The sequence below is a fragment of the Macaca fascicularis genome, chromosome 1, assembly GCF_037993035.2.
Source record: "Macaca fascicularis isolate 582-1 chromosome 1, T2T-MFA8v1.1".
Classification (NCBI taxonomy): Eukaryota; Metazoa; Chordata; class Mammalia; order Primates; family Cercopithecidae; genus Macaca; species Macaca fascicularis.
In genome coordinates, this window is record NC_088375.1 from 73,598,453 (window position 1) to 73,612,424 (window position 13,972).

General features: G+C 35.9%; 1 protein-coding gene across 1 annotated transcript in view; it reads right to left on the reverse strand.

Annotated features, from left to right (window-relative positions):
- The window catches only part of USH2A (usherin), an 800,507-nt gene that overhangs the window by 162,473 nt on the left and 624,062 nt on the right, over nucleotides 1–13,972 (reverse strand). The window contains exons 50-51 of the mRNA XM_005540847.5: nucleotides 11,266–11,484; nucleotides 2,039–2,262 (exon numbers count right to left, since the gene is read on the reverse strand). Coding sequence (XP_005540904.3) covers nucleotides 2,039–2,262; nucleotides 11,266–11,484 — 443 coding nt within the window. The remainder of the gene's footprint in view (nucleotides 1–2,038; nucleotides 2,263–11,265; nucleotides 11,485–13,972) is intronic.

Sequence of the window (13,972 nt, forward strand, 5' to 3'; positions counted from 1 at the left end):
ACATATATATATTCTCTAAAAGCCCAACTAAATGACAGTAAAATAATGGTTTACATGTTGAAAGTCTAAGAAAAAAGGAAGGAAAATAATACACACAAGACAGTGCATACCTTTTTGGAAGCTGGAAAGTAGATGAATGTGGCAGAGACAATGCAATGTGCTCAGTGATGTCTGTCTCCCTTTTCTTTCTGGGAACATGGGATGTTGAAACCTGGCTGCAGTAGGAGAAGCCACCTGACTAGATATGTCTGTGTGACTAGTGCATAGAAAGGATGTACTCTATATCCAGGTATGAACTGCCTGTGTGCAATTGTCCCCTCTTGCGCCCTTTCCACTATGATCCAAGGGCTGCGTGTGAAGCATCACAAGATGGAAGGGGCTTCGGTTCTAGAGATGTTACTTGGAAGACAACTGCCTAACTCATAATGAATTGCAATGTAAAAAATTTAAAAATAAACAAATTTGCTAAGACAGTAGATCCTAAATGCTCTCATCACAAAAAAGGAAAACAAAATGCAAAATGCAAAAAGAAACCATCCTAGCTTCCACATAGAGGTTCACTGTCATGAAATTTTAGTGGAGCAGGATAAAGAGAACATCTTCAAGAGCTTTCATAGGAAAAGAAACATGTTACCAACAAAGAGATAGGAATCTACATATCAGTGGAAGCTTAAAACATGCAGAAATGCCTCAAATTTCTGAGTAGACATAATTTTTAACCTGGAATTGTATATCCAACCAAACTATCAATCCTGTTGGAGGGTAAAATAATAGTATTTTTATACATTAAGCTCTCAAAAAATTTACCCTCTATACATCTATATACAAGAAGATAATTCTCCAAATGGAATGAAACTTGGAATCCAAAAACAAAAACAAAAACAAACAGGAAAAAACAAAAACAAAAACAAAAACAAAAACAAAAAACAGGGGAAACAACACAGGAAAGAGGTAAAAGGAATTCCTGAGTTGATAGCTTAGGGAAGACCTAATGGGCCAGCTATGTAAAAATCCCATGGTGATTCATTTCAGATTGGAACAGGATATAAATGTCTCCAAGTGATAGGTCTTCAGAAAACAAAATAAAACCTACAGACTGAACATTATTATGTAAAACACACTACTTGATTCAGCATGGAGAAATATTGTCCTTATTATAATAATTTAACCAACCTTATGTATTATATTAATATTAATCATTCATTGATACAAAGTGCTTGCAGGGCTTCCAACAATCTCATGAGTTATTTTACATCCCAAAGTGTACAAAGTATATGTGGTCCACACAATTACTGTGTAGTTGCCTCATTGAACAAGTGACCTTCCACTGTCTGTGACCAAGACACCCATTTTTAGTGGTCTTATGATGACAAATTACTACAGAACATGGTAGCATGTTTGTTTTTAAAGTGTCCATGGTTCTTTCCTTAAATTGATAGGTTTCTGGTGTCCTGGGTCAAGTTTAATACCCACATACATGACATGGCTGTGTACGAACTATCACTATATAAAAACATAAGTGATTACACACAGAAGCCTATTCACTCACTTTTGACACAGGCATTTGCTCATCTTTCATTGTCTAATGGAATATGATATAAGTGCAACTAAGCAAATTTGCTGGATCTAAGGTCTCTATCAAAGGAAGGTGGTGGATGATGGCTGGTGGGTTAGGGAGAAGAAGTGGGAATTTCCTCCCGTCTCCATCCACAGTGCTCCCAGGCATGAAATGGCACCATGCAGGGGCCCCAGACGACCTGTGCTGGCTCTTTCAGCGGCACACAGACTTTCAGTCCTGCACTAATCTGAAGTGCTGGGTAAAGCTCCCTGAGAACAGCTAATCATTATTAATTCCTTTAGAATTCATTGCAATAACATCAATCATAGCGAACTCATTCGGTATTAATATGGATGTAATGTGAAAATGAATAATGCACACAGGAGTTTTTATATTCCTATTTTAGAAAAATAGTTATGAACAATGTATTTCTCTTTCCATTGTCAAATCAGCGCCTCCGAGAGCTTTTCTATCAATTACCTTCATCATCATTCCAGTTGAAATCTTGTCAGAGCAAACATATTTCAAAGGATTATATCCAACTCCATTACAGCATTTCTGGCTCTTTGGAATAAGTTCAGTCTCACAGCATTTTACTGGCACTGGGTCATTCTTTTTAACATGTGCTTTAGACTCTCCACTGGAAGCTGAGCAGCATATGGTATCTAACATATTCACATAATCCTGCCCACAACAGAACATCCCTGCAACAATAAAATGTTATATATGAATATGAAATAGAAAAAGGGAAGAAAACTGAGGCTGCTATAAAGTTTGGTATAAAAATGTCAGACTCAGGCAGTTGCTGAAATGGTGTAATACCTAAGGTAGCATTTCCCTACCAAGGTGATTTAAATGTGCAGTGAGGGTCCTTCTTACCAAGAGCACTAGACACTAATTAGGAAAAGAACACACAAGAGGAAGTGTTCGAAAATCATTCAGCTGGGCCAAACTTCTCTCATGCTTCATAAAAAGAGATAGGATTTCTGTCACGAAAACTGCCTGTGCATTTCGTGATGATAACATCTTGTTGCAAAGGAAGGTTAGTTAAACTATAGGGACTCTGAGAAAGCTCTAGAAATTCATACGGGAGAAAAGGTCACTCAAGTACTCTGGGATAAGAGCCCAGCCAGAGTGGAAAGGTAGCACCATCCTAGAACTGGAAGCCCTGCAGAAGGAGCAGTGCAAGTTTTATTTAGCTTTATTTAGGGTACAAATATTTGCTTCTCGTGAATTTAGCTGCAATGGTAACCATTCTTTCTTAATGAGATGGATTTGGTATTTATTCAGCTGAGCATGTTCACTCATCAGGTGCACTAATCAGCCACTATTTTTTGAGCCACATTTTGCTCTAGACCCATCACAGACATGGGTGACAGGCTGGGGACAGAGGCAGAAAGACCTGGTAGAGAGGATCACTGATCCCCACATCTAAATGAAAGATACATATACCTGAGATACCAGATAGACATTTTCTCCCACCAAATTCAGTTTAATTGCCTGCATTTGCACCATTTAGATATTGCCATCGAAGAGAAATGGCAGAAATGTTAACATTACAGCAGGAATACATTAACACTACTTGAGTCAGATCAAGCTAGAAATCAAGGTGCCTATACTGTATGTCACAGTGTTTTTATATTAGAATTTATATCCAGTTATATAGCAGCACAAAGTGATGAATGATTTATTTTAATTGGAATTTTGTTTGTTTATTATTAGTTCCGACTGATAACATAAAGAACCTCAAATTCAAAGTGCCCTGGGGTCCTGAATTGTTTAATCTGGTCCTGTGTAAACATCTACATTATTAAAGACACTCGAATCATAGATCAAAAGTGCTTTTAAAAAAAGTCATTGAAAGTAGACATTGGTTTGGCACATGCCTTAAGAAAGATGTTTATCCACACACGCCTCCAAAAAAACCCTCTCATTCATCTTTTTACTTACAAAAGTCTCCTCATATTAAAAACTCTTATTTATGATTAATGATATACACTGATCCTAACAGAGTTTTGGCATACCATGTTTATCTAATGTGATAACTCTTCGAAGTAATTGATTTAAAAATTAACTGCTAAATTAATAATTTTAGTTGTTTTAACATTTCCAGGAAAAGTTATCTCAAGTAAATACACAGAACAGGGCTCATTTTTGTCTGAGTCTTGATTATGGTGGGTATATATCTGTGCATGTGTGTATGTATAAGTACATACACACAAATATACATATTTATGTGTGTGTAGATATGCATGTATGTATATGTATGTGTATATATACACACAAATACATATAAACATATACATACCTGTGTGTACATACACGCACATAAACTAAAAAGAAAAATCCGTAGCTTCAAGTTTTCTATTGTTTGGGCATTTTTCTGCCCCTTCTGATTAGACATTTAAATACAACTGTGGATTCTTTACTGTTAATTTTTTCTCTGGCAGTTTTCTTAAGACAATTCATGTTTCTCTTTTAAAGAGCAATCAAAATTTGAAAACTGGTCTTTTAGGGAGCGAAATATATTCTCCCCCTCCCATTCCCACATTACTTCATGGTTTCACTATGCTTTCAGTATAAAATAAAAATGCAGACATTGACCTAATTTGAAACTCCTAATCAGTCATCTGATCACTCTGAGGGACTTCTGACAGGTAAACTAAAATTTTGATAATGAACTGCTTTTAAACTAGAAAAAAAAAGATGCCTTCTTTCACAAAGAACTTCATCTTTGTATTACTGAATTGAAATTTTCAGCCAAGATTTCACTCACATAACAAGAAGTGACTCCCTTTCTAGTTTCTTTGGTAAACCATTACTTCTTTAATTATTATCAACCTTGTTCCAGTGTGATAAATTGCTAATTACTTAATACCCTAATCAGCGTTCATTCTTTGCACAGATAAACTGTGACAGTGCCATTAATTTAAATAGTAATTTCACTTAATGGCCAGAACGGCACACCAGATTTTATGCAGCATTTTCTGAAGACTGCATCCATCACTGCAATATTCTGACATAAAGATGTCTGACGTGCACTAACTCACTTAGGGAGAGCAGATGTTGCGGAGCAGAGTTTGGTAGTAATTCCCATAGTGCATCACTTCAGCATGAATGAGCTGCAAATTCAGAGACAGACAATCTTCTGAAACTGCACTGCAATAACTTTTGACCCCTACCTAATTTATCACATGTAGCACTTGACTTTTGAACTTTGACACATGGAATGCACAATTTTAAATATGCCCAAAGAAAAACAAAATAGGTCATGCATTATTGATGGATTGGTCCATTCTTCCAGAGCCTCTTCATTAAATTTGTACAAAGGTGGAGCGTGTCTTTGAACAAGATGCAGATGTTATTAAAGTGGTATAGTACACATTAAACTAGTAGATGTTTATTTTTCAGATCAAAAAGCATATATTGTCTTTCTAAACTGTATATACATCCAGTGGTTTCCATTGATTGGACGCAACTGAGAAAATAGTGGAGGAAAAGATTTTTACTCACAATATTATTAATACTTCAAATATGTTACCAATGCTTATTTCATATCTATGTCTCAAAAGAAATGCATTTATAAACATATCTGCTGGATGACTTTCTAAATAGTTAAGACTGCAAAACTGGGATTCCATTTTTTTTTTTTTAAGAAGACCAAGAATTATGTATCATGTCTTTGAGATAAAAATAATATAGTAGTAAAATCCAGTCTGGAATATGACAAATCATTGTGAAACCCTGAGATTGTTCATGGGGACCAAATTTTAAGCCAAGGGATATTTTAGGCCTAGAAGAAAAACAAGATTTGTGATTAGTCATCCTTAGGACAAAGGTATAACATTTGTGGCAGAGCATGAAAGAAAAGAAATTCACGCTTGTCTTCACCAGTAGATGGCTCTGTGACTACCACCACAAAACTGAGAGGGTAGAGTAAAAACGCTCCCCAAATCATTGTGATACATTTTATAGCGTTGATATATTACACTTTTCAAAAAAAAAAAATCATTATGTTATATGGAAATCTTTCAGGGAAATGCCTTTTCAATACCACCCTTATACCATGGACTTCTGTGATTATACTTCCCTCTGCAAAATTCCCAAATTCCCATCTTATGAAACAAACAGTGAGAGTTATCTGTTTTACTGAAGTCAGAGTCCAGGACGTGAAAACTCAGTCTTGTGTTCTGAAACAATTTCAACTCAGAGTTTCACATCAAAGGCCGCATGGACAAAATTTATGATATAAATAAGTCAATATATTCCAAAGTCATCTCATGATCAGTTTCCCATGGCTAACAGAAAAAAATCTGTCCTCTTTGAATGAAACAGAGGTTTTAATTTTCACCTTTTCATACTAAAGGATATAATCAAGTCCAATCCAAGATTAATGGCATAAATGGTAAAGCCATATAAGCAAACACTAAGAAAAAAATGAGTAATAAATAGGCTTAAAATCTATTCAAAGAAAATGGCTAAGAATACATATGCACTGAAATGACGCGCATGACTTTCATCCCGAGATACCTGTATAACACTTCTACACAACTCATCTGCCCAGAGAGAGCACTAAAAACATAAACGCCACCCCAGCACTTCTGTTCCAACAGCATCTGTTAATTCACTCCATTTATAAAATACATATTGACAAAGACAACTGAACTGGGACCAGGGAGATTTGATTTGGTGTGAGAAAGTCAATTCAATGTGATTTTGTTAAAGGGCTCCTGCAGGCAAATAAAAGAGTTTAAGTAATAAAGTACATAAAGAGATGTTTTACGAGCCAGCCCGGTCTCGTGGCAGGCACACAATGCCAGCCAGCGAGAGAGGCCAGGCTTAGGAATGATATTATGAGATCCAAACCCGTATGTAGCAGGTATGCTGTTTGTAGCTAGGTTGAGGAGAAAAAGGGCCATATGGATATTCTGGAAGGTCATTAAGGTCACAGTCATTAGGGGCGACAGGAGTGAACGGCAGCAGAGAGAGGAAAAATACATGTGGAACCTGTCTATTTTCAGTGCAAACTGCAGGAAGGAAGGTCAAGAGAATAAAAAGAGATTCTTTTTTTCCTTTGTAAAATTATTATTCCTTCAGTCCACTATGATTATAAGAGTTGGCAGAGCTGTAGAATACCATAAAAAACTCTAGAGCTTATCTTGATTCACAGGAGTTGAGGGCTGTCACCACTTGTGTAAGAAATGTTTGACTGGCATGCAACATCATCTTGAAGTAAATAAAAAAGTGATTCTGAAATTTGAGTTCATGGATGGAGTTCAAGGGTGGATAAAATTACAAGCAAATTTTTGTGTGTATTCTATGCACTATTATTCAGAGTGAGGGTTTGTAACTTTCAAAATATTCAAAAGGAAAACAAATTAAGAACCACTGTCCTAGTGGACAGTAACCTCCATTCCCCTTCTTAGAACAGATGCATTTTATTTTATGCCAATGGTGTGCTGACTTTTCTTTCCTTCTCTTTTGCATTTGTTCTGCCACCTAAATTTAATCTTAAACTACAGGTCTTATCATCATATTGACTCTTCCCTGAGTGCTAAATAATATTCATATCCTAATATTCAAATCCCTTTGCCTACTCAGATTTATCTCCTTTCTTCCTTACACAGGGTGTATACCTCTTGTAGTCCTCACTACTATTTGTATTTTACGGATTGCTGATTTCACAGTTTAGCTCAAGCCATGCCTGCCAAAATCATACTCACTGTTTGAGATTCCAATCCAATGGAACAACCCCCTTCATTACTTTGACTGGAGTGATCTCTCAGTCTTAAGAATATGCATGCATTCATCCCTCTCTTACGGCCTGTGTATAACCTTGTAGGTACTTTTCTCCTTGATTAGGTTGTAAGTTCTTGAGGATAAAAATGGAATCTTGGCCATTTTTACACTTGCCAAGCACCAAGAATGATATCTTGAATATGGTTATTACATAATACATATTTAACAAAGGAAGGAGTATGGCAGTAGACTAATTCTTTTAAAAAGCTACAGATGAACAAACACACTAAAATCAAATATTTTGCTGTCATTTTTAAACTCTGATGTATTAGGGTATACAGGGGGGAACACTTTTGCATCCTCCCTGCCACCTTGGTTCTATCTTTAATAGACCTGTTATTAGTTACTTCACCTAAAGTAGGAGGAGAAGGTATTCAACAGGTTAGTCACAGTACAGGATAACTAATTAATTGCCATAATTTTCTAGTAGACATTACTATGACTTTAAGCAGTGGTTCTCAAATTATGGTCTCAGCATCCTCTTATAAGCTTACAAATTATTGAGGACCCCAAATATCTTTTGTTTATATGGATTTTACCTGTTGATATGTACTGTGTTAAAACTTACAGCAGAAATTTTTGAAATATTTATTTATTAATGCATTTAGACATAAAAATAATAAATCCATAACATGCTAACATATTTATGAAGCGCAAATATGGTTTTCTTTTTTTTAATTATACTTTAAGTTCTAGGGTAATGTGCACAACGTGCATGTTTGTTACATATATATACATGTGCCATGTTGGTGTGCTGCACCCATTAAGTCGTCATTTACATTAGGTATATCTCCTAATGCTTTCCCTCCCTGCCCCCAACCACGACAGGCCCCGGTGTGTGATGTTCCCCTTCCTGTGTCAAAGTGTTCTCATTGTTCAGTTCCCACCTATGAGTGAGAACATGCGGTGTTTGGTCTCAGGATCCTTTTATACGCTTACAAATTATTGAGGACCCCAAATACCTTTTGTTTATATGGGTTTTACCTGTTGATATGTACTGTGTTAAAACTTACAGCAGAAATTTTTGAAATTTTTTAATTAATGCATTTAGACATAAATATAATAAATCCATAACATGCCAACATATTTATGAAGCATAAATATGTTTTTCAAATAAAAAATAGTGAGAAGAATGACATTGTGTTATATTTTTGCAAGCTTCTTTAATGTTCAGTTAAGAGAAGGCAATTTAATTTTCTTTCTCATTCTGCATTTGATCTGTTGCAAATCACATCATGTAACCTCTGTAAAGCTCTGCTGTACACATACGAGAGAATGAGAATTAAAAAGGCATATAGTAGTTTAGTATCACAGGCATACCTCATGTTATTGTGGTTTGATTTATTGCACTTTGCAGGTACTGCTTTTTTTACAAATTGAAGGTTTGTGGCTGCCCTGAATTAAGCATGTGTATTGGTGCCAATTTTCCAATAGCATGTACTTGCTTCATGATTCTGTGTCACATTTTGATGATTCTCACAATATTTTAAGCTTTTTCATTATTATTATAAGACAGAAAGCTTAGTTGATGAGTGTCCTGTGTGTACTGACTGCTTTACAGACCAGCCTTTCCCTTATCTTTCCCCCTCTCCTTGGGCCTTCCTATTCTCTGAGGCACAGCAATAATGAAATTAGGCCAATTAATAACCTTACAATGGCCTCTAAGTGTTCATGTGAAAGGAAGAGTCTCATGTCTCTCACTTTAAATCAAAAGCTAGGAATGATTAAGCTTATCAAGGAAGGCATGTTGAAAACCAAGATAAGCCAAAAACTAGACCTCTCATGCCCAACAGTTTGCCAAGTTATGAATGCAAAGGAACAGTTCTTGAAGAAAATCAAAATACTCCTCCTCTTCTTCCCACACCTTCAACAGACCTTCTTCTCTTTTCTCTCCCACTCCTTCTCAAACATATCTTTTCCCCTGGACAATATCTCTTCATTACATCTTATAAGGTATGTGAGCATGATGACCAATCTGGTGGGTCTTATGGCCTTCAACCATGGTCCAGTTAAGATTTCTATTTCACTTATCATGAATGATAAGTGAAACAGCCTTATTGCTGATATGAAGAAACTTTGAGTGGTCTGGATAGAAGATCAAATCAGTCACAACATTCCCTTAAGCCAAAGCCTAGTCCAGGTAAGGCTCTTACTCTCTTCAATTCTGTGAAGTCTGAGAGAGGTGAGGAAGCTGCAGAAGAATGGTTGGAAGCTAACAGAAGTTGGTTCATGAGGTTTAAGAAAAAAAAGCCATATCCATAACATAAAAGTGCAAGGTGAAGCAGCAAGTGCTGTTGTAGAAACTGCTGCCTCAAGTTACCCAGGAGACTTAGGTGAGATCATTGATGAAGGTGGCTACACTAAACAACAGATCTTCATTGTAGATGAAATAGCCTTGCACTGGAAGAAGATGCCAACTAGAGCTCTCATAGGTAGAGAGAAAAAGTCAATGCCTGGTTTCAAAGTTTCAAAGGACAGGCTGACTCTCTTGTTGGGGGGCGAAAGCAGCTGGTGTCTTTAAGTGGAAGCCCATGCTCACTGACCACTGCAAAAATTCTATGGCCCTTAATAATTATGCTAAATCTATTCTGCCTGTGCTTGTAAATGGAACAAAAAGGCTGTATGATTACATATCTGTTTACAATATGGTTTACTATGTTTTTTAAGCTCATTATTGAGACCTGCTGCTCAGAAAAAATATTTCTTTTAAAATATCAATACTCACTGACAATGCATCTTGTCACCCAAGAGCTCTGATAGAAATAGACAAGAAGATTAATGTTTACATGCCTATTAACACACCATCTATTCGGCAGCCCATGGGTCAAGTAGTCATTTTGACTTTCAAGTTTTTTTATTTAAAAATATATTTTGTAAGGCTATAACTGCCATAGAGAGTAATTCCTCTGATGGATCTGGGCAAAGCAAACTGAAAACTTAGAAAGGATTCACCATTTTAGATGCAATTAAGAATATTCATGATTCACGGGAAGAAGTCAAAATATCAACATTAACAGGAGTTTAGAGGAAGTTGATTCCAACCCTCATGGATCACTGAGGGGTTTTAGACTCAAAAAGAAAAAAATAACTGCAGATGTAGGTAAATAGAAGGAGAACTGGAATTAGAAGTGAAGCCTGAAGAGGTAATTGAATTACTGCAATCATAAAACTAACACATGAGGAGTTGCTTCTTAAGGAGGAGCAAAGAAAGTGGCTTCTTGAGATGGAATCTATGCCTGGTGAAGATGCTGTGAACACTGACTTCATATTTTAATTTTCTTGTCTTTAAAATCCTCACCTCCAATAACATAAGTGTCAGGCCTCCCAAAATCTGGATCTGACTGTGTGGTATTTAGCAAGTGGAAACTAACATCTAATATCTAATATCTGAACTTCAGTTTCTTCATTTTTAAAATGTAGATAATAATAGTACCTATCATGTAAGATTATTGTGAAGATTATTTGAGGTAATAATATATAAAATATTGGTAGAGTGTCTTAGTATTCATTCAAAGATACTTATTGTTATTAATATTAGTGTTAGCTTCATACAGTAGAATAGGGAGTAAAAGAATTATGACACAATATCATTATAATAATTTTGTATACTATTTGCTAGGAAATATTCTTTTCATTCATAACCAATGCATTTATGTGTGGGATTTTTTTTGGTGGACATGACCTTTTCAAGAGGAAAAAAATTGATGTGTTTTTATGAAATACATGAGATACATGTAAAAATTGGGAGATTACAATGTTATGTGTTAAACAGTATGTTCCAAATTATTGCATTAGATATAACCAATGTGAGCTTTAATTACTTATTTGTTTTATTTCTAGGGCAAATTTCTCACTCTCCCTGCTTCTCCAATCCTCCATCTACTGAAAGGTAGACCTGGGTCCCCTACCTGGAAGGCGATTGTATGCCACTCCTTCTTCTCCACCGCAACACTCTAAATCGTTGCTCACAATCTGTCTGCCACAGCACTGCTGGCCATGGCCATCATGAAGCCTCCCAGCACAGCAAATCTGGTTTCCTGAGGTGGAGTACGGCATTCTGCCACAGCAGGAATCACCAATGCCAACAGAAACCCGATTGTGCTGTTCATCTGGACAGCATACTTCACCTGTCAATTTAGGACAATAATAATCATTACGTCAGTTAAAAAAATATGCTATGACTCACAATTAACTTTTATCACAATCATCTTGCGGATCCCAACTGATTGACAGAATTACTAGAGAGAATATTATCATATTGGAGTTGCAAAATTTCCAAATGACTCCAAAGTGTTTGTGTATAAACATGTATGTCAGATCAGATACACACAGGGCAACTTACAAGTAAGTCTATGTTGTCTATTTCCTCACCATCAGGTCTGGTGACATGGATTATGTGGCATTATAGAAAAACATCTAGGAATACTTTTTTGTTTTGAGTAATTTTCTTTTGGAAAGTAGGGTGGATTCAAAAACCAACTACTGATACATTTATTTTGCTTATGATTATAATTTCCTAAACCAAACTATATTTGGACAACCAAATAAAAATACTCCCATTGGGAAGGTTAATTACATGAGAGGAGGTAAAAAATACTGTATTTAAGTCAGTGTACTAGTACTTCTTTGGGTTATGTCACACACTGAATTTTGCTACATTTCTCTTCATAGGACAGTCTGGGAAACCTGATATAAGAATAAGATAATCCAACAGACGTGGTGCTTTACGCCTGTAATCCCAGCACTTTGGGAGGCCAAGGCGGGTGGATAACTTGAGGCCAGGAGTTGGAGATCAGCCTGGCCAACATGGTGAAACCCCATCTCTACTAAAAATAAAAAAAATTAGCCAGGCTTGGTGGTGCATGCCTGTAGTCCCAGCTACTCAGGAGGCTGAGGCACGAGAACTGCTTGAATCCAGGAGGCAGGAGGCAGAGCTTGCAGTGAGCTAGGATTGCTTCACTGCACTCCAGCCTGGGCATATCTAAAAAACAAAAACAAACAAACAAAAAAACAGACTTAGATAATCTTTTGCCTGGTACCTTAAGATCAAAGGACTCAAATATTCTAAATACCAAGAGTTAGCTTCTTTGTTTGTTTGGTATAAAAACAACTCTAAAAGACAGAAAATTTTGTAAATGGCTTCCCTTAAGGATACTTTCAAAAGAACTAATAAAAACTTGGTGGATCTAAAATCCAAACTTCATTTTCCCTTCTCTATCTCATGACCCCACCGTGGTTGGCTTCCCTCGTGGCCCTCCGAACCCCGACTTCCTTCTCTCTCTTGTCCTGCTCCTCCTCTTCTTCCTAGACTTTCAACAGACCTTCTCCCCTTTTCTCTACCATTCTTTCTTGGACGTATCTTTCCCCCTGGACAACATCTCTTCATTATATAAGATATGTGAGTATGAAGATCAATCTAGTGGGTCTTATGGCCTTCAAGCATGGTCCAGGTAAGATTTCTATAATCCAATTAATGACTTGTCAAGCTTTCTTAAGAAATGGTACAAATCCACTGAAGAATTTAGGACTGCCTTAGGGATTTGTAGTCCTGGACTTCCTCTTCTCAATTAGTTCACCTTTGGGTGAGCACTGGATATCCTAAAATTTGTTGAGTAAAAGCGAGATGTACTGTTTACCAAAATGATATAAAAATATGGGACAAGATTTAACTATACATAGATATATAAGGAGTATAAAAAATGGGACAATAACTCTTAGCAGCTATCCTTGAGATCTTTTCTGTCCAAATTTATTGGTCAAAAATCCATCTCACTGGATGAAATGAACAAATTACTAGAAACATACAACTTACCAAGGAAACTACAAGAAAAAAGTTAAAATCAATAGCTCTTATGAATATTGATGCAAAAATCTTCAACAGAATACTAGAAAACTGAATTCAAAAGCACATTAAAATGATTCTGCAACATGACCAAGTGCGATATATTCCTGGAATACCAGGATGGGTCAATATATGAAAATTTAATCAATGTAACACATTACATCAATAGAAAAAAGGGAAAAAAAGAAACACATGATTATCTCAGTTGATGTAGAACAAATATTTGACAAAATTCAACCTCTTTCATTATAAATCCACTCAAGAAAATAGGAATAGATGAAAACTACCTCAACATAATCAAGAGTATATGAGAAAAACCTATACCTAATGTCATACTCAACAGTGAAAGACTGAAAACTTTTCCTCTAAAATCAGAAACAAGAAAAGGATGCTACCCTTTGCTACTTGTATTCTACATAATATTGGATATTACAGCTAGAGCAATTAGGCAAGAGAAAAAAATAAAAGGCTTCCAAATTGAAAGGGAAGAAGCAAAGCTATGTGTTCTCAGAGAACATGACATCATATAGAGAAAACTCTAAAGATTCTAAAAAACAAACAAACAAACAAAAAACTGTTACAACTAATAAACAAATTCAGCACAGTATCAGGATACAAAGTCAGCATAGAAAAACCAGGCATGTTTCTATACACTAAGAATGAATAATCTGAAAATAAAATTAATAGGATAATTTCATTTACAATAACATAAAAAAAATGAAATACTTAAGAATGAACTTACCAAGAAAGTGAAAGACTGAAATACCACAAAA